The sequence below is a fragment of the Phascolarctos cinereus genome, unplaced genomic scaffold, assembly GCF_003287225.1.
Source record: "Phascolarctos cinereus isolate Bilbo 61053 unplaced genomic scaffold, phaCin_HiC Scaffold_1;HRSCAF=81, whole genome shotgun sequence".
Taxonomy (NCBI): domain Eukaryota; kingdom Metazoa; phylum Chordata; class Mammalia; order Diprotodontia; family Phascolarctidae; genus Phascolarctos; species Phascolarctos cinereus.
This window is the reverse complement of record NW_027555514.1, coordinates 283556466-283574725: the sequence shown is the minus strand read 5'-3', so window position 1 is coordinate 283574725 and position 18260 is coordinate 283556466. Positions and strand designations below refer to the sequence as shown.

The 18260-nt window shown below is 50.8% G+C and overlaps 1 protein-coding gene across 3 annotated transcripts in view; it reads right to left on the bottom strand.

Annotated features, from left to right (window-relative positions):
• Positions 1–2340: 2340 nt before the first annotated feature.
• GRAP2 (GRB2 related adaptor protein 2) overlaps positions 2341–18260 on the bottom strand; it is an 89351-nt gene continuing 73431 nt past the window's right edge. Inside the window, exons 5-9 of one of the 3 annotated variants that reach the window (XM_020982666.2) lie at positions 17414–17533; positions 9252–9420; positions 6770–7027; positions 5087–5200; positions 2341–2724 (exon numbers count right to left, since the gene is read on the bottom strand). In XM_020982666.2, coding sequence (XP_020838325.1) covers positions 2545–2724; positions 5087–5200; positions 6770–7027; positions 9252–9420; positions 17414–17533 — 841 coding nt within the window. In that variant the 3' untranslated portion in view covers positions 2341–2544. Of the gene's footprint in view, positions 4429–5086; positions 5201–6769; positions 7028–9251; positions 9421–17413; positions 17534–18260 lie in introns of all 3 variants that reach the window. The other 2 variants (XM_020982669.2, XM_020982667.2) reach the window with 2 other exon arrangements.

Sequence of the window (18260 nt, the reverse complement as noted above, 5' to 3'; positions counted from 1 at the left end):
TCGGCACAGAAATAGCTCCGAGGTCTCTGCCTTTGCTCCCTTCCCTTCTCTCTCAGCACCCCGTTCTTTTTTCATGCCCTTCTGCTCTTCGCCCTGGCGCTTGCCCTCCCCACCTCTGTCTTCCTCCTTGTAACTTTGGTTCTAATTTCTCATTTTTAAGTCTCCCTACTCCTCTTTCTTTTCTCTCTCTTCCCTTTCTCTCTCCTCTTTTCTCTCTTCCCCTTTCCTTCTTTCTCTCCTCTTTTCCCCTCTCCCTCTCCTTTTTCTGTCTCCCTCCCCCCTTTCTCTCTCTCTTCCCCTTTCTCTCTCCCTCTCCCTTTTTTCTGTCTTTCTCCCTCTCCCTTCTCTCTCTCTCTCTCTCTCTCTCTCTTCTCTCTCTCTCTCTCTCTCTCTCTCTCTCTTCTTTCTCTCTCTCTCCCTCCCTCCCCCTCCCTCTGTCTCTCATTCACTCCCTCCCTTTCTCTCACTCCCCCCCTCCCCAACTTAACTCACTCTTTAAATCCCCCCTCCCCCACTTTAAATCCATTTCTCTTTGGCTGACCCCACTTAACCTCTCCCCCCTCGCCTTTCTTTTGAGCTTTTCAGGCTGTGCCCTGATCTTTGGAAATCTCTCCCCTCCTGTTTCCCCCCTTTCATTGCTTCCCTTCCCTGGGGCCGCTGAGCACTCATCTCTCATCTTCTCCTGCCCCCCACCATTTCCCGGCCATCTTCTCGTCTTTCCAGCAGACCCACTGCTGGTCCCATTGTGCGGTGCCCTTTTGCTCTGAAGGCCCTCGGGGATCAGAATGCTCATTCTTCTGGGCCAGAGCTGCTCCTCCTCCCCCACCCCTCCTTTCCTCTAGCAGGAAGTAGGGCAAGAGAAAAAGAGAGAAGGGATGTTCCCCCATCCGCCACCCTCCCCGTTGCCACACTGGCACATTTGTCTTAGCACCTTCATCGGCTTCACCGTAAAGACTTGAGAAGACCCTCAATGTGGACATGTTTGCTGGGCATGTCCCCCCACAGCGAGGAGTCTCCAGCAGTATCCTCCTCCTTTCCCCAACTCTCCTGCCAATAAGCCCTGTTCCTTGTGCCACGCCCCCCCCCCCAGTCGGTTTCAAAAACATCTGGCACTCTTCTTGAGGAGAGCTGGGGATGGGAGATGGGGGGGGAAGTGGGGAGCACTTTCTCTCCTAAGCAATGCCGGTCACTTCACAGAGGCAAGGTTAGTGGCCAGACAGAGCTTGGGATGCCTCGTAAACCTAACACCCTGCCCCCTACCAGAGTCGCATTTAATTAGCTCCTCAGGGGACATGCGCATGAAGCCAGGTCTCCTTCCGGTGCCACCAAGCCAGACATCTCCAAAACAGAGAAAATCAGGAGGGGACATCCTTGGGCGTTATCAAGACGACTGTCCCTCCCCCTCTGGCCTCCAGGTCTCAGAGCACTTTGCAAATTCCACCCTCCTCCTTCTTCTAAGGAAAAGAAAGCTCTTGTTCAAGGGGGTCTCCTGAGGCTTGAGCACCCTTGCTTGGCGTGCTGTGCCTCAGTCTCTCCATCTATGCAATGGGGACATATGAACTATATGGTAGCTTTGAGGATGGATCAGCAAATGCATGCTAAGCCATACTGATGAATGACCGATCTCAACTCAGTGTTGATTGGATGCTTAGAAGAGAGGCTTGGGAAAGCCAGGGTTTCCTCAGCTGCCCATGGCAGAATCCCCAGGACTCTTGTTCCTCTTCCCTCATGCTATATGAGAGGCAGTGTGGTTCAGTGGTAAGAGAATTAGGAGATCTGGGTTCAAATCCTGATGAGATGCTTATGACGTGTGTGACTTGCCTGGGACTCAATTTTTTCATCTCTAGAATGAGGGGATTGGATTAGAGCGGGGATTCTCATCCTGGGACCTCTGAATTTAAAAAAAAGTGTGTTTTTGGATACCTGGTTTCCTTTATAATCCTCTGTACTTTATAGTACGCATTTAAAAACGTTATTCTGAGAAGAAGCCAATAGGCTTTCCCAGACTGTCTGTCCAAGGGGTCTTCCTGATTCCCATTTCCGTGCTCTGTCCCCCACACCCCCACTTTGTGTCTCCATCCACCGCCCTTTGTCTCTGCCGGGCAGAGCTGGGTCGGGGCAGGGAGGGGGTAACAGGCTGAAACCTGCCCTGGCCAAATACCATCGCACCCCTGTGGTTCTCCACCCCACTTTGGTCTCGGCTTTCCTGATCTTGGGGAAAAGTCCAGGAGCAGGGTGGAAGAGAACGCAGAGACAACTTTTAAGGACTGTTTTCGCCCACCCACCGCTCTCTTCCTGAAGGAGAGGGAGAGATGGAATAAAAATAACCCCTCAACTGGGTGCCTTTTCTGTAAACTACTTTATCAGCCACCTCACCATAAATTACAGTAATAAAACAGTATGTGTATGCAAATACGCATCGTGGGTCTTTGCAGGAGAATCCCTGTCCCTGTCCCCTTCCGCGCTCCGTGCCTGGCTCAGAGGCTTGGCGTCCACCCGAGATGATGGGGGCAGGAGTCGGGATCTGAACCCCAAGGCTTGGCTTCAGCGGAGGAGCGGGGTCACGTAGTTGGCTGGGAAGAGGCCCAGTCTGTTGTTCAGTCTGCCGGTCCACCAGGATGGGTTGGAGCTGTCTAGGACCTCGACCACCTCACCGATGCAAAAGCCAAGCTCATCCTCTTCCTCCGCCTCAAAGTCGTACAAGGCTCGAGCCCAGCGCACTCTCTGTAGGGGGCAGGGGAGTGGGGAAGAGGCAGAAGAAAATGAATCGGGGGACTCCGAGGCTCCGCCATTTCCTCCTCCCTGCCCGGGGAGAAGCTCCCTTCCCAAAGGTCCACCCCCAGGGGCAGAACCAGGAACCTTAGGTGGAATTCAAGGCAGATTGAGGCTTGCGGTCTCCATGGGAGGCCCCAGCCCTCCTCCTCCAGCAAATTAGTCCTGCTGCATGAGGAAAGGCTTCCTAGCAAGGCTTAATTCAGACCCGGGGACTCCTGGTGTGGAAACTCTCTCCACTGGTGCAGATCAGTGACTCTGTCTCCGAGGAGAGGCTGGAGCACTGGGTTAGACAACGTGCACGTGTCAGAGGCGAGACTTGAGGCCGGGTCCAAAGATTAGAACTATCCGAAGTGGAGCTTTGGGCTGCCTTGGAGGTAGTGGGTTCCCCGTGAGTAGAGGTCCTCCGGCAGAGGCTGGACGACCCTTGCTGGGCGCTATGACGACGGGGAATTTTGTTCAGGTCGTTGGCTGTTTGTCCTTCCTTCTCAAAGAGGACCATGTACATTTCATTAGAGTGTAAGCTCTTTGAGGGCAAGGACTGTTTAAATGTTGTCTTTCTATCACATACCGACACCTAGAAGAGTGCCTGGCGCCTAGTAGGGGCTTTATAAATGCTTGTTACTTGATGGGTTGAACGACTGAGGTCTGGTTTGGGGGCAGGTGGCCTCTGAGCCCTTCGGAACAGCTGGATTCCGAGTGGTCAGGAAGAGAAACGTCTAATTCTTGACCTTCATGAGGCCCCCTTGACCTCCTGAAACCACAGGAGAGAAACTTGAAACAGAAGGACCTTCTACAAACAAGATAAGGAGACTGCCTGCCAGCTATCCCCAGTCTCCCAGCCTTGTGCCTTGGCACAGCTGGGCACCATGTTCCCTTCCCTGCTGTGCCCACTGCCTCCCTGGCTTCCCTCAGGGCCTCGGGGTGGCCTTGTCCAGCCGGCATTTCCTGACCTCCCCCCCCCCACTTGTTACTGTTCTCCTCTTCCTGAGATTATTTTGTGTTCAGGAGCTCAGCTCTAATGCTGGAAAGGACCCCAGAAGCCACTTGGTTCAGCCCTCCCACTCTACAGATGAAGGAACTGAGCCCCAGGGACATTAAGTGACTTGTCCAGGGTCTCCTGGGTAGGAGGCCGCCCAAGTCAGTGCTCTCATTTCATATGAATTGGGTATCTTCTTATTAGGGGAGGGGTTACCTCTCCCAGTTAGAATGTCCACTCCTCAAGGGCAGGGACCATTCCCCTTCTGTCTTTGTACAGTCCCCGCACATAGTAGGTGCTTATTAAAAGCTTGTTACATTGACTAGAAAGGCCAGCTGGGGAGTCCAGAGAAGTCTCTGCTCTCCAGCTAACCCCTCGAAATCACTTCTGAGATTCTTTCAGTGACAGAAACAAACTGGCCTCAAGCTTGTAATAACAGAGCTCACAGTTACTGTCACAAAGCCAGGATGGATGGGTGATGAGTTGTCTCCTGGGTAGATGCTGCCCTGAGGGTGGCAATGCCTCACTTGGGGTGTGTTCACTGGAAGCAAGGTCCCTTGGCAAATATCGGTGCCTCAAGGCCCTGGGCCGAGCTGGACCAAGGAGACGCTTCCTGCCAGGCCCCTATCTTCCCTCATCTTCACAGGGAACGGAATTCCAGGCTTGCTTAAGAACCCCTGGATTGCAGAAGAGGAAGGAACCTCTGGATAGCCATCCCTCACCCCAGTGTAAGACCTCCTATGACAATGAGGAGCCCCTGACCTCCAAGGAGGCCAACTCATTCCACCCTCTCTCAGGTCAGGCAGACAGCCTTAAATCCAAGGCCTGCCAGGGCCCGAGGAAGACCCCTCCTGTTTGTCCCTGTGCCCCAAGGCCCTCAGCGCTCTACCCTGCCACTGCAGAATGCTGGCATCCAGCTCAATCCCTGCACTTCCATCAGCCTGAGCAGGCCCAGGGAGTTAGGGTGGGGAGGAGTTCCCAGCAGGTGTGCCCCATGTGGGGGCTTACTTCTGCCCGCTGCTCTCTGGTCTCATTCCAGCAGAGGCGAGGCCAGGAACTAAGCAAGTAGGTACAAGACAGGGCAACGTGATGTGAAGGTAACAGGCTGAATCCTCCTGCCTCCATCACCTGGGGTCAAAAGGGCTGGCTCTGGGCCTGGGATGGTTCATCTAGGTCCCTGCTGCTGCCCGAAGTACTGAGGGACAAGCTACCCCCCAGGGAAGAATGGCCCTCCCCTCCTCCTCCTCTTCCTCCTCCCTCCCTCCCCACTCCCAGCCCTCTTATCTCCACCTTCTTTCTGCTGCCTGGGAGAAGTCAAAAAGGCCCAGTGCCTACCCCAATCATCTGCAGCTGCTCAGGGTCCGTATGTCTCCGGTGCATGAAGGCCGGGTTCATCTCAGGGCTCATCCGATGCCCATCGCTGATGTCAAAGCTGCCTCCTCGACGGTCCTAGGCAGGGAGAGCATTAATACTCTCTGATTGAGGGGAAAAGGACCTGATCTGGAGTGGACTCAATGTCCTCATCTGTCAAAGGAGTATAATAACATTCCAACACTGGCTACCTGTGTGGCCCTGGCCAAGCCATTCAAACCCTCCAGGCCTCAGTTTCTTCATTTGTAAAATTAAGAAGGTGGACTCAGTGACCTCTAAGGTCCCTTCCAGCTCTAATTCTGTGATCTGGTGACCTTTCCGCTACCCTTCCTCCCCCCCCAGCAGTGCTGTGAGGAAAAGGTTTAAAGCGCTCTGTAACTACAGGTTATTGTTATTATTAATATTATGAATTATTGACATAGTGGCACATGTAGATCTGAGACCTGAAGGGACCCTGGAGGCCAATTAGGCCAACCTCTCCATTTTACAGATGGGAAAACTGAGGCCGGGAATAGGGAAGTGATTTGCCCACATCTTCTGACCTCAGATCCAGTGCTCTTTGTATTAGTTAATATTCAGATGGGACTAATTAATAATACTGGCATGACCTGCCTCCCAGGGTGGGTGTGAGGAAGATACTTCGTAAGCCTTAAAGTACTTAGAGAAACATGAATGATTTGGATTTGGGTTCAAACCCTGGCTCTGCCATTTATTACCAATGTGACGTCTGGCTGAGTCATTTTACTTTTCTGGACCTCAGTTTCCCCATCTATAAAATGGGGGAGGAGGTGAACTTAGATGTTCCTTCTAGCTCAGTTTCCTCTTCTGTAAAATGAAGCACAAGATAGCCTCTGAGCTCCTTTCTAGCTCTGAAGTTAAAAACTGTTGCTTTCAGCTACTCCTTCTTGGGGGTTAGAGGCCCTGGACAATGTGAATCCAAGGAAGAGGCCAACAAGCTTCTCTCCAAGTGACCTAATGGTCACCATGGTGCTCCTTTAATGCTTCAAGGAATGGCTTCACCTGCTTGAGTCCTTTTCACACCCTTGGATGCCTCTTACAGTCAGATGGTTTTTCATCCTGACTGGCTCTCAGACATCAAACTCACCTTCTCTTTTCTCCCCCACCACCCTCATCAGAAGCTTGCCCAGCTTGGGAGGACCCAACAGAACTTACGTGCCCCAACGCCAGCTTCTGAGAACCCCTGCTCTTTGTCTTGGGGCATCAGGAGGGGCTGCGTTCAACAGGGCTAACTCTGAGTTACCACCAAGAACTCTTGGCTTGGGTTAAGGGGCACTCTGCAGAGAGGACCCAGAGTGCTCTGAACCAAAGGCTTCCCTTGCATCTAACCTTTCTTTCTTCCTCATTACTTAGTTGTGGGAGACTTTATCTCCCTTCATCCTCAAAACAACCCTGTGAGGTATTCCCATGTAACAGATGAGGAAACCGGGAGTCAGAGAAATGAGTGACTTGCCCAGGATCACACAGTAGGTCAGTGTGAGAGGGAGGATCTGAACCCATGGCCTCCTGCTCCCAAGTCTGACATCCTTTCCTCTTGGCCACACAGCCAAGACTGGTCCTGTTGTTGACCCAGCCTTAGCCCAAGCCTCCTTGCCCCTGCCACACCCCAGGTTCCTTCTCCCAGGGTACCGGCTGAAGTTGATGGTGCTGCTGGTACCGCTGTTGCGGCTGCTGCTGGTACTGCTGGGACATCATGGTAGTCAGCTGCTGCTGGGGCAGTGGCTGCTGCTGCTGTGGTGGTGACTGCTGCACCTGATAATGGGATTGCAGGGTAGAAGGGTGATCAGACAGTTTCCTGTTTGTTGAAGGACGAGTCTCTTCTCCTCCACCTCCACCGATGTGAAGCCCTTCCTGGAGACGTCGTTCTAGGCTCCCACCCCACCGGTCCTAGCAGGACAAAGGGAGCCATAGGTCACATCAGATGCCTCATAGGATGCTACATCTGAAACTGGGAGAGACTTTAGAGCTAGTCCAACCTGCTCATTTTACGAGGAAGAAACTGACGCCCAGAGACAAGTGATAAATGGCAAAGATGGGATTTGAATTCACGACTCCCAAGTCCGCAATTTAACAAGAGCTTTCCCCACAAAAACCCTGTGAGGAGATGGTACAAATATTAACTTGCCCAATTTACATATGGAGAAACTGCGGTTCAGAGAGGGAAGGTGTCTTAACCCATTTCCTCCCACCAGCTCTCAACTTTGCCTACCTAGCACCAGCCTTCTCCTGATCCAGTCAAGTTAATAAGCCTGTATTAAGTGCCTGCTAAGTACCAGGCACAGTGCTAAGCATTGGGCTCAGCTCTCCTGTGTTTCTTCCGTGACCACCAGAAGTCCAAGAAGGAGGTGTTGAGGGCCAGCTCAGAGAAAGGGATCCATTCCAGTCCCCACACTTTTTCACAAGGGGACTTCCAAATTTCCCAGATACACTAAGGTTGCTTGAAACTTGAGAAATTCCCAAGCCTGGCATCCCTCACTCACAGACTCAAGCCTTCCCCTGGGAGTTAGGTCATGCTGACCCCTCCACACCCTCTTCTGGAAGATTCCTCCCAGACCTAGATTTAGGGTTCTTCTCTTATTCTAGGACTTTCGTTCTAGCTGTATCAATCAGAGGGCAGGGTCATAGCACATGGACACATCCTGGGAATTGGAAGCCTTTATTCATTTCCCATTTCTTAACCCTAGAGCAGAAGGGCCTCCGAGGTCATCTAGTCCAATGCTTTCATTTCATAGAGGAGGAAACTGAGGCCTGGGGGAGATGGAGTGACTTGCCTAAAGACACATAAGCAGTGAGAGTGAGAGGTAGGATTTGAACCCAGGTCTTCTGACTCCAAAGTCATTGCTCTTTCCACTGTGTCATGATTCAGGGAACTTCCTGAAACTGGAGCTGCTTCATCTCTTCCTACCTGAGCTTGCATGTGTCCCTAATGACCGCACTCCCTTGCCCCCTTTCCTCAGATTTTCAGGCTGGACCCCACTTGTCCAGTGGACCAGGAGGAGTTCCCTCCCCTTTGTCCTATAGCTCTGCTCTTCTCCAACAGCTAGGCCTTTCTGCATCTCCAGCCAATGCCCCCTTCTAGGAACTGCCTCTTAACCCTCTGCTGTTTCCTCTGAAAATGAGTCGATAGCTTCTAACAGAACGGTTGAGCTAATTAAACCCGTTAGCAAGAACTACTCCCATATGCACATCTCATTTTAAGGGTTACAGCGTGCTGTCCTCCTAAGGAAGCATTGGGTTATGTCAGAGGATCCTGGAAGGACCTCACAAGTCATTTATCCCAACCTCCCTCATTTTACAGAAAAGGAAACTGAGGCTCAGAGATGGAAGTGACTTGCTCCACATAGAGAGATTCAAACCCAAGACCTCTGACTTCTGACTTAGTGGTTTTTCCCCAGCACCATGTTATTTCTAGCATCTACTCCCTTTTTACTGAGAAGGAAACTGAGACCAGAGAGGGCAGGACTCAATCCAGATCTTCTTTACCTCTGGAGTGGCTTCTGTCCATTGTGCCATTTTGTCTCCATTTTAAAGATGAGGAAACTGAGGCGAGGCGATGTGATGTGACCGCTCGGGATCTCAGAGCTAGGAAGGGCTGGAGATACTCCATCTCCTGACTATGCCTCTGCTGGCCCCCAGCCTGGAATGCACATCCTCCTTCCCCTCTACCTCTTGGCTTGCTTCAAGACTCAGCCCTAACGCTACTTTGCGTGGGAGATTTTTCCTCCTCTTGTGGGCCCAGCCCCCAGGGCTGTCACTCTGTTATCTCCCAGTTAGCCAATATGTATCTTGTATGTATCTAGTTATTGGTACCTACTGGTACCCTATTCAAACTCAGTTTTGCTCAGCGAGTGTTTATTAAGCACCCACCAAATGCAAAGCTCTACTACATTCCATCAGAATGCCAGCTTTTTGAGGGCAGAGGCTGGTTTTGCCTTCCCTTCTATTTGCCTTTCTTTTTTTGCCCCAACACTTCCTGTAGTGGCTGGCACTCAGTAGGTGCTTAATAAATGCTGACTGACTGACTAACTGACTGTTGTACAAATGGCGCCCCCAAGTCTGATGCTCTTTCTCCATGGGGTTCCCTTGCCCTGGGAGTGTCCCCGGGTGCTACCTGGTCTTCTCGGCTCCCATCCCTTAGGTAGATTTGCTTCTGCTTTGAGATGGAGGAGGTCCGGTAGAAATTCACCAGCTGGTTCAGAGACTGAAACTTCTCCGTCCACAGGAAGTAGTGGCCCTTGGCATCTCTCATGACCTTGAAGTGCTGGACATCCTCTTCGTGCCTGGGCCCAAGCAGAACCCAGAGGGTCCATTACAAAAGGAGATCCTGCCGCATAGGCACCTCCAGGAGACTCACTCAGACCAGCCTGGACGTGCAGCTCTGTCTGGGGAGGATGGGGGCCACAACCCCAAGGGGACGGCAAGCCAGGTGCTCCCACCCACACAACCGGGGATTTTATATTGGCAGAAAGCCATTCTACAAGCCAGATTCTGTCAAGGACACTCAAACCAGCATCTCTACTAGAGACAAAAAATAAAATACAATCCAATAAACCCCAACAAATGGCAAACACTGCTGTGGGTTTCTTGAGGCCAAAGGGTGGTCAAGGACTCAGTTTCAAAACTCCTCTGGTGTCTGAAGGACTGTCCTGGGGAAGAGGGATTAGCCTGATTCTGCTTGGCCCTAGACAGTGGGAGGAGGATAGCTGGGCAGGAGCACAGCGGAGAATCAGATTTCAGCTTAATGTCAGGAAAACTTTCCTAGTAATTGGATCTACCAAAAACAAACAAGCAAACCAACAAAAAAACCCAACCCCAAACAGAACAAGCTGCTTTGGAAAGTCAGGGTCCCCATCATTAAAGGGAAGGCGAGGTGGGCAGGGGCTTGATGACCAGTCATCAGATATTCTAAGGTCAAAGATCGCAGGATTGAGAAGGGGAAGGAAGCTTAGAGACAGAATCTGAGGGTTGGAAGTCAAGGGGAGGAAGGTCACTGGAGAGAGAACTTGCCCCACTCCTTCCTCAGGCAAAGGGAGGGGCTGAACCAGAAGACCCCGGGTCCCTTCCAGCTCTAAATCTGGGACTGTAAAATTTTACTGGGACGCACACACTCTTGGGGATCTTCCCTAGTCAACAAGAATTTACAATAGCGCATAATAATTAGCATTAATCTAGCACTTGAAGGTTTAGGAAGCATTTTTACAAAGTGCTTCCTCATTTGATTTTCACAACTCAAGGAGGTAGGTGCTATCATTATCCCCATTTTACAGATGATGGAACTATGGCAGAAAGTGACTTGACCAGGGTCACTTGGCTAATGAGCCTCTGAGGCTGGTTTGAACTTGGGTCTTCCTGATTTTGGGCCCAATGATCTATGCACTATGTCACTCCCTAGCTGCTGATTTTTAAAGCATCTCTTATGAAGCAGGCAACTGCATGAGTCCTATGAAATCTACAATCCTAGGATCCTTGGAGGGATTAGACTTTGTTCTGTTTGACTCCAGAAGACGGAATTAGAAGTAATGGGGGAAATGGCTAAGAGGTTTGGGTCTGGAGGTCAGGAGAAGCTTCCCAAGGATGAGAGTGGGGTAGGGCTGCCTTGAGAGATGCCTCCTCCACGGAGGTCCTCCTCAGAGGAAGCCCGGGCAGCCTGTTGGTGGGGATGGGGAAGAGAGGGGTCACAGCCGTCAATGGACTAGACTCGAGGACCTTTGAGGTTTCATGAACCATCACAAGTCCTAATTGGAGGAGGATGATCCAGGGGGTGGAGCAGCTGGATTTTTTTCACCGGTCTTTGGGATAGGAGGCAAGATCACCATGAAGCTATCTATTGTCCTTCTATCTCCAGAGAGGTGGTGGACCTCTGTGTTTGGACCTGGCCAAGGGGAGAATTTGTCTTGGAGTATGGACTATTATTTGGACTATGACTATGAGGATTTTATCTTTATTTTTTAAACAATTTGTTCAGTAAGGGGAGGGGACAGGAGGGAGAGAGAATAAATGCTTGAAAAAAATGGACAAAATCCACTGAGAGAGATGAGCTTCATTCCAGCGGAATATAGACTCCTTGAGGGCAGAGAATATTCTGTCATTTTATGCCTAGAGCATATAGCATAGTGCTCGAAACATAAGAGATGATTGAATCTATTGATTCGATCAACTAATGGAAAGATGAGTATTTATTAATTACATTATATATTATTATACATATATAAGATATGTATTATAACATATAATTAATTCTAAGTGCTATATTCCAGGCCCTGTGCCCGGAGTTAGAACCACAAAAACAAAAATAAAAGTCTTTGCCCTCCAGGAACTTACATTTTAATAGGGGGTGATAAGATGGACATATGTGAGTCCACACAGAATAGGTACAAGATAATTTGGGGGGCGAGGCACTAGATGCAGGGGTGGAGGACCTGTGGCCTCGAGGCCACGTTGGCCCTCTAGATCCTTAAGTGTGGCCCTTGTCTGAATCCGTGAACCAGTCAAAGGGCTGCACTTGAGGACCTGAAGGGCACATGTGGCTTGGAGGCTGCAGGCTCCTCACCCCTGCTAGAATAATAGATTTAGAACTCAAAGAGACCTTAGAGGCCATGGAATCATTCTATAGATAAGGAGACTGAGGCACAGAGAGGTTGTAACTTGTCTAGGGTCACACAGCTAGTAAGTTGTCTGAGGTGAAATTTGAATCCAGGGCTTGACTCCTACTCCAGTGCCCTATCCGCTATACCACACTACCTCTCAGCTAGCAACCTGGTTGGGTGGGTGGAGTTGGGAAAGGCCTTAGGGAGAATTTGAACCTTGGAGGAAACCAGGAATTCTAAGAAGCCTAAGTGAAGAGAGAATGCATTCCAGGAATCGGAGACAGCCAGTACAAAGGCTTGGAGGTGAGAGATAGAATGCCAGTGGTCAAACAGTTTAGGCCCATTTTGCAGATGATGAAATTGAGGCTCAGGGTTTGTAAGTTCCAGACCTGATCCTCAGGCTCAGGACACTACCCCTTCCCTGGCTGTTGGACCTGCCTTGCCTGTCTGACAGGGCTACCGTGAGGTTTAAATAGATCAGGGATGGGAAGCGGCTCTGTAAATTGTTAAGAGCTCTCTGGTTGTTAGCTGTTGTTATTAACTTTGTCCCTGGGTGGCAGCTCTCTCCATTTCAACCCCACGTGATGGGGCAGGCATTCACTTGTGCTTGGGGGAAGGAGAAGAAGGAGGAAAAGAAGGAGCAGTGGGGGGGTGTGTGTGGGGGGAGATATTATCCCAAGGAAGTTATGATCATTCTTTTGTTATCTTTCATCCAAGGGTTCAAGCTATAAACTACACTTTTATTATCTGGAGGATTCCAGGTTAAAGATCCTGGTCAGAGTCGTCTAACAGATTATAAACCTGAAATTCTTGTTGCAGTCAATGCGGGCAGGGGTGGGAGAGAGTACTGAGGACAGCATATCCAGGCAAAATCATCCATCCCTCCTAGGCTGAGGCTGGGCTGGGCTCCTGTGGCTGAGCCAATAGACCCCAACCCACCTTCCTTGTGAGAGGAAGCAGAGAAGGCAAACCAGGGAGGAGAGGTGGAAGGCGATGGCCCATGGTGGAGGCCAGCCTTGTTTGCACTGGCCTGGGGCAGGGGCAGCCTGGCTAGAGGGCTTGGCATCATGGACCAAGTTCTGGGTGAGCCTCAGCCACCTGGGATGGTGACTTGGATTGCTGCGGATGGAAGCCACGTGCCCCTCTGGATGCTGGCATCCTGGGGAAGAGCCCTGCTTGCCCCATGGTCATTACAGCTCCGGTTCCAGGTGCTGGTTACAAGTGGCCAGCTGGGGGCCTTTAGAAATAAGGTACCAGAACCAAGGCTGAACCGGGCAGCTATTTCAGAGGCTTACTAGCTGGGCGTGGTGATCTGCGCTGAGGACAGGGAGAGAGGATTCATATTAAAAGATGAGTCTCTGGGTGACGTGATGAGGTGTTCCTGCCCAGATTTATGAGCTGTCCAGGATGATAACAATGACGTCAGCCACACTAACAGCTACAGCAAAGGGAGGCAGCCCTCCCAGGCCCTCACTGCAGATGGTTTTGAAGTCGTAGGTAAGGTAAAGCTAACAAGAATGCTGCCTGGAGGACGTTTTTGACGTCAAGTTAAGAAGGCCCCTGGGAGATTCCCCCTTGATCTCCTCAGATGCTGGGGCCAGCTGGATCCTGAGGAAAGGTGTTTCTGAGCTGCCCGGAACAGGGGAGGCCCAGGCTCCGAGGGGAAGGGAGGGATGGTCATCAAGCCCACTGCCTTCCTCTGGATGGATGAGGAAACTGAGGCTCAGACGAGGGCAGGGACTTGCCCAGGGTCACACAGCCAGGAAGTGCCTGAGGCAGGATTCAGATCCATACCTTCCTCACTCTAAGTCCTCTGTACCCAAGGGGTGCTGGAGTCAGCTCAGGCTTGTGGTTAAATGTTCAGTGTGGGTGTTTACACCTCAGAAATTGTCCAAACAATTCGTATCAGGACTCAATTTACTATTTAGTGATTGTCCAGTCTTAAGAAAGTATTAATAATGCAGGTGAAACTCCCCTCCCCTCCTCCAGAGAGCTGTTTGTTAAACATTTGCCTGCACACTCCTGCCTATACCCAGCGGCCTTCCAAGGATTGGAGTTCAGCTCCTGTATAGTTTACTTGTGTAGCCATGGGCAAATCACTTTCCTTTCCTGGGCCTCAGTTTCCTACCCTGTAAGAGGGTGGATTTTCTGAGATCCCTCCCAGCTCAAGATTCCAGATCTATCTCAATGGGAGTTTTCAGTATGGTAATAACCCTTGACACTTCGATGCACTGGACTTTATGGCACCTAAAGTCCTTCTGCATCTTCTCTGTTATAAGAGAGGCAGTGTGGGATTGTGGGAGTGGATGACCAGAGTTCGAATCCAACCTCAGGATTTCCTGGGCCCATGAACGTGGACCTCTGTCTTCCCAACAATAAAATGAGGGGCCGGATGAGACAGCTTTCGAGGTCCAGTGTAGGACTTGAGCTAGCATCCTGGGATCCCACACTCTCGCCCTGGGGCCCCTCATTTTACAGAGGAGGGAACTGAAACTCAAAGGGGAGGTAGGACATTTGAAAGGACCTTAGAAACCATCTGATTCCATCTCTTCCTTTTACAGGTGACTAAACTGAGTCCCAGGAGGGAAAAGAGGCTTAGCCAAGGTCACGAAGCAAGTTAGAGTCAGGCCCAGGATTCCGAGCCGGGGCTCCCCACTCCATTTCAGTGCCTTTCCATTCTTATGCATTGCTTCTCTGGACCACATTGGGGGGCCCTCCTGAAGTGGTAACTCCCTTCACAGAGACATATTGCAATCTATCTGTGGTTTAGTGTTGTTCAGTTGTTTTCAGTCTTGTCCAACTCTCTGTGACCCCATTTGGAGTTTTCTTGGAAAAGATACTGGTTTACCATCTCCTTCTTTAGCTCATTTTACAGATGAGGAAACTGAGGCAAACAAGGCTAAGTGACTTGCCCAGAGCCACACAGCTTCTGAGTGTCTGAGGCCAGATTTGAATTCAGGTCTTCCTGACTGCAGGCCAGATGCTCTATTCACTGAGCCACCCAGCTGCTGATGGCTTAGTAGATAAGTGCTGAAGAGTGGGTTAGGGTTAGAGGTCAAAGTGATCTTCTCAGGGTCACTCAGCTACCAAGCGTCAGAGGAAGGATTTGAACTCAGATCTTTTTGACTTAAGCCCAGCACTCTATGCCCACTGCCTCCGATATGTATTACGGCAAAAACAGAAGCGAGATAGTCCAGCCATGGCTCTCTGGGTAACCAAACCTCACTAGTTTAACCGTCACTCATTTGGAGTTTGTGACCTTTCATACCAGACCTGGGCTGGAAAAAGCACCTGCTAAGAAAATGAATTGGGATGTTGTCTCTCTCCGGCGCTGCTCCTTTCTTTTGGTTTTTTTTCTGCCTGATACACAGGAATACTTAACAAATGCGCTGATTGATCATCGAGCTGGGACTGGTGTGTGCTTCTCATGTGACACGTGGAGACATTGAAGCCTCTTGTCCAGGACCACGCAGCACATTACTGTCGTGACCAGCTCTAGAGCGTTCTTCCACCTCCAGTTAACCAATTTCAGTTCTGCTGGATTGATTTTTATTGAAGCACCTACTACGTGCCCCAAGCAAACTTCCAAGGGGAATGTTTAACCTGCCAAAGGGATGAGGTTACATCCAAACACTGGCAACCCCACAGCTGGATGGAAGTTGTTATGCTAATTACAAATCATTTCTCTGTGGATGGAAATAGAAATGATTTGCAATCAACATGACAATAATATTAAAACAGACCTCCGCAGGACTCCTAATTTGTTAACCTAGATTGTGATTAGAGTACTTAAAAACAATAAAGCAGCAATTATTTTAAAAATAGGGTGGGATTGGAAGGAGGGCCCCCCTCTGTCCCCTACAATCAAAGAGGCTTAATGAGGTTCACTGGTGAGTCTGCCCCCCTTGCCCTTGAAGACAAAGCTCATTTCCTGCCTACACACTTGGAGGTGGTCCCCAGGAGCAGCCAAGACCCTCCGCCTCTGATTGATGACTCGACTGACCAGGCATGCTGTGTGTCTTGGCATGCCCATCTTTCCGCCCAGCTCTCCTGGTATTGGCCCGCACCAGGGTCATGTTGGGGAGGCAGCTGGGTGTGTCACAGATAGAATGATGAATGGGGTGTCAGGAAGACCTGGGTTTGTATCCCACCTCAGACACTGTGTAGGTCATGTAACGTCTCTCAGCCTCAGTTTCCTTATCCTGAAAATGGGAGTAGTAATATTATCCATGGAGTTATCGTGAGAATATGAGACGATGATAATAATAATACCTAGCAGCATTTTAATAGTATTTTACAAATATGACTGCATTGAATCCTCACAACAACACTGGGAGTAGCTCTGTTATGATCCCCATTTTACAGTGGAAGAAACTGAAGCAGGTAGAGGTTATGTGACTTGCTCAGGGCCACATAGCCAGCCTGAGGCCAGATTTGAACTCAGGGCTTCCTGACTCAATCCAGGCCTCCATTTAGATGGCTGCAGAGTGCTTTCCAAACCCTGAGGGTTAAATGAAGCCAGCTGTTAACTCTTGTCGATATTTTCAGGTGGTCATCTTCTATTCAGTGACTTGTAAGGTTGAGAGCTGGGAGGGACCTTAGACCTTGTCTAATAACAACATAATGGCCAGTGTTTCTAAAGCACTTTTCACATATCATCTAGCTTGTTTACTCCAGTCCAGAGGAGGGGACTGAGGCACAGAGCCTTTAAGTGACTCGCCCAAGGTCACTAGGCTCGACAGTCACAGGAGCAGATAGCTCTGGAGCTGGCGGGGAGACCACACATCATCTGGTCTAACTTCCTCATTTTATAGAGAAGGAAACTGAGGCTCAGAGAGGGAAAATCACTTATCCAAGATCATCTAGTTAGTAAGCACCAGTGGTGGGATTTGAACCTGGTGCTCTGCAGAGCCGATGGACTTCCCCCCCATACTATGCAGCCGCCTCCATCAGGCTTTCAGGTATATGAGGCAGCAGCATTCTCCTGCCCCAGTGCGGTCCCCTCATTTTAGAAAGGAGGAAGCTGCCGCCTAAAGAGAGAGAGAAGGTGGCTGGAGGTGATGCAGGCAGAGGCCTGAACTTGGTGTCCCAGGGACCGAGTTCAGATTCTACCTCAGCCCCTCACTTCCTGTATAGCCCTGGGAGAGTCACTTAAGTCTGTTCCAGGGCTTGGGATCCCATGATTCTATGGAACATCTGCCCTGGCCTCCAGCCTCCAGCCAGCCTTTTATCTGGCCCTCCAACTCCCCCCCCCCATGTTCTCGATGGGATTGGGGAAGCTCCCTCAGGCTAATTGTAAGCATGTCACTTGTGGATTGACTATGGGATGGGCAGGTTCTGTTTCTGAAAGATCCGTCCTCTTGCGGCCAGGCTGCTGCTGAGCCTCTCCCAATGTCGAACATTGCTCCGCCTTGGGATGCCAGACAGAGGCCAGGCCCACCCCCGGCAGGGCCTCTGAGAAGGACTTTTGTGGGGGGTCAGTGAGAGTACAGACGTGTCAGAGTTTACACTCTAAGTCAGATGGACCATCTGGGAGTCCTGGGCTCTCCCCTGCCTCCCCCACCCCCCGCCATGTCCTGATATCCACTCACACATCTCATGGCTTCCAAAGGGATGGCTCCTTTGGTAAGTCTCCCCAGGCCCCCCACACCAGGCAGGCGGCTACCTGGGTAGCACCAGGCAGTACCTGACAGAAATGGAGAAGTCCCCAGGTGAGCTCTGGCTGGCTCGGATGATGAAGAAGCCCACGTCCCTGCCCATGAGCAAGCTCTCTGCTTCATGTCGGGAGATGTCCTCATGAAACCAGCTGTAAAGAGGAGACAAAGCAAGGAGATGATGAGGAGGAGGAGGAGGGGGAGGAGGAAGGGGAGCTGAAGGGCACAGTGAGGGGAGGAGAGCAGGGAAGATGGGCCAGGGCAGAGGGCAGAGATGGACAAGGCCCTGGAGGAAATCCCTTCCTCTGAAACAAAACCAATCCTCTGATTTTTTTTTGAGGGAGTGAATCTCACCAAAGTGAGTAATTCCCTAGCTGGGAAACCTTGAGTCACGGAAATATCCTGGGTGCAGAATCAGGACAATGTGGGCGTGAGTCATTGCCAGAAGGGGCACAAGGACCAGCCTCGTGGTGAGAAGGGCTGCTGGGAGCATGTGCCAGAGGGAGAATCCTCCGTTCCTGGGTATGGGGGCTCAGGACCAGAAAACTCCACGGGAGCAGGGAGTGAAAAGAGAGTGGCAGCCTTCAGTACAATGGGGAGGCAGGGAGGTCCTGGCTGCTCGATAAACGTTCAGAGATTGAATGATCGATCGAATGATAGGGGCCTGGATTTAGAGCCACGTGGGACCTCAGGGGCCACCTCGTCCAGCCTGTCATCTTACAGAGGAGGAAACTGAGGCCCAGAGAGCTCAAGAGCCTTGTCCAACATCACCCAGGTAGTTTCTATCAGAGCCAGGATTCAACCTCAGATCTTCAGATTCTTTCCCACTGTACACGCACTCTTTCCACTGCACTGCCTGTGAGGACTAAGGAACCACTA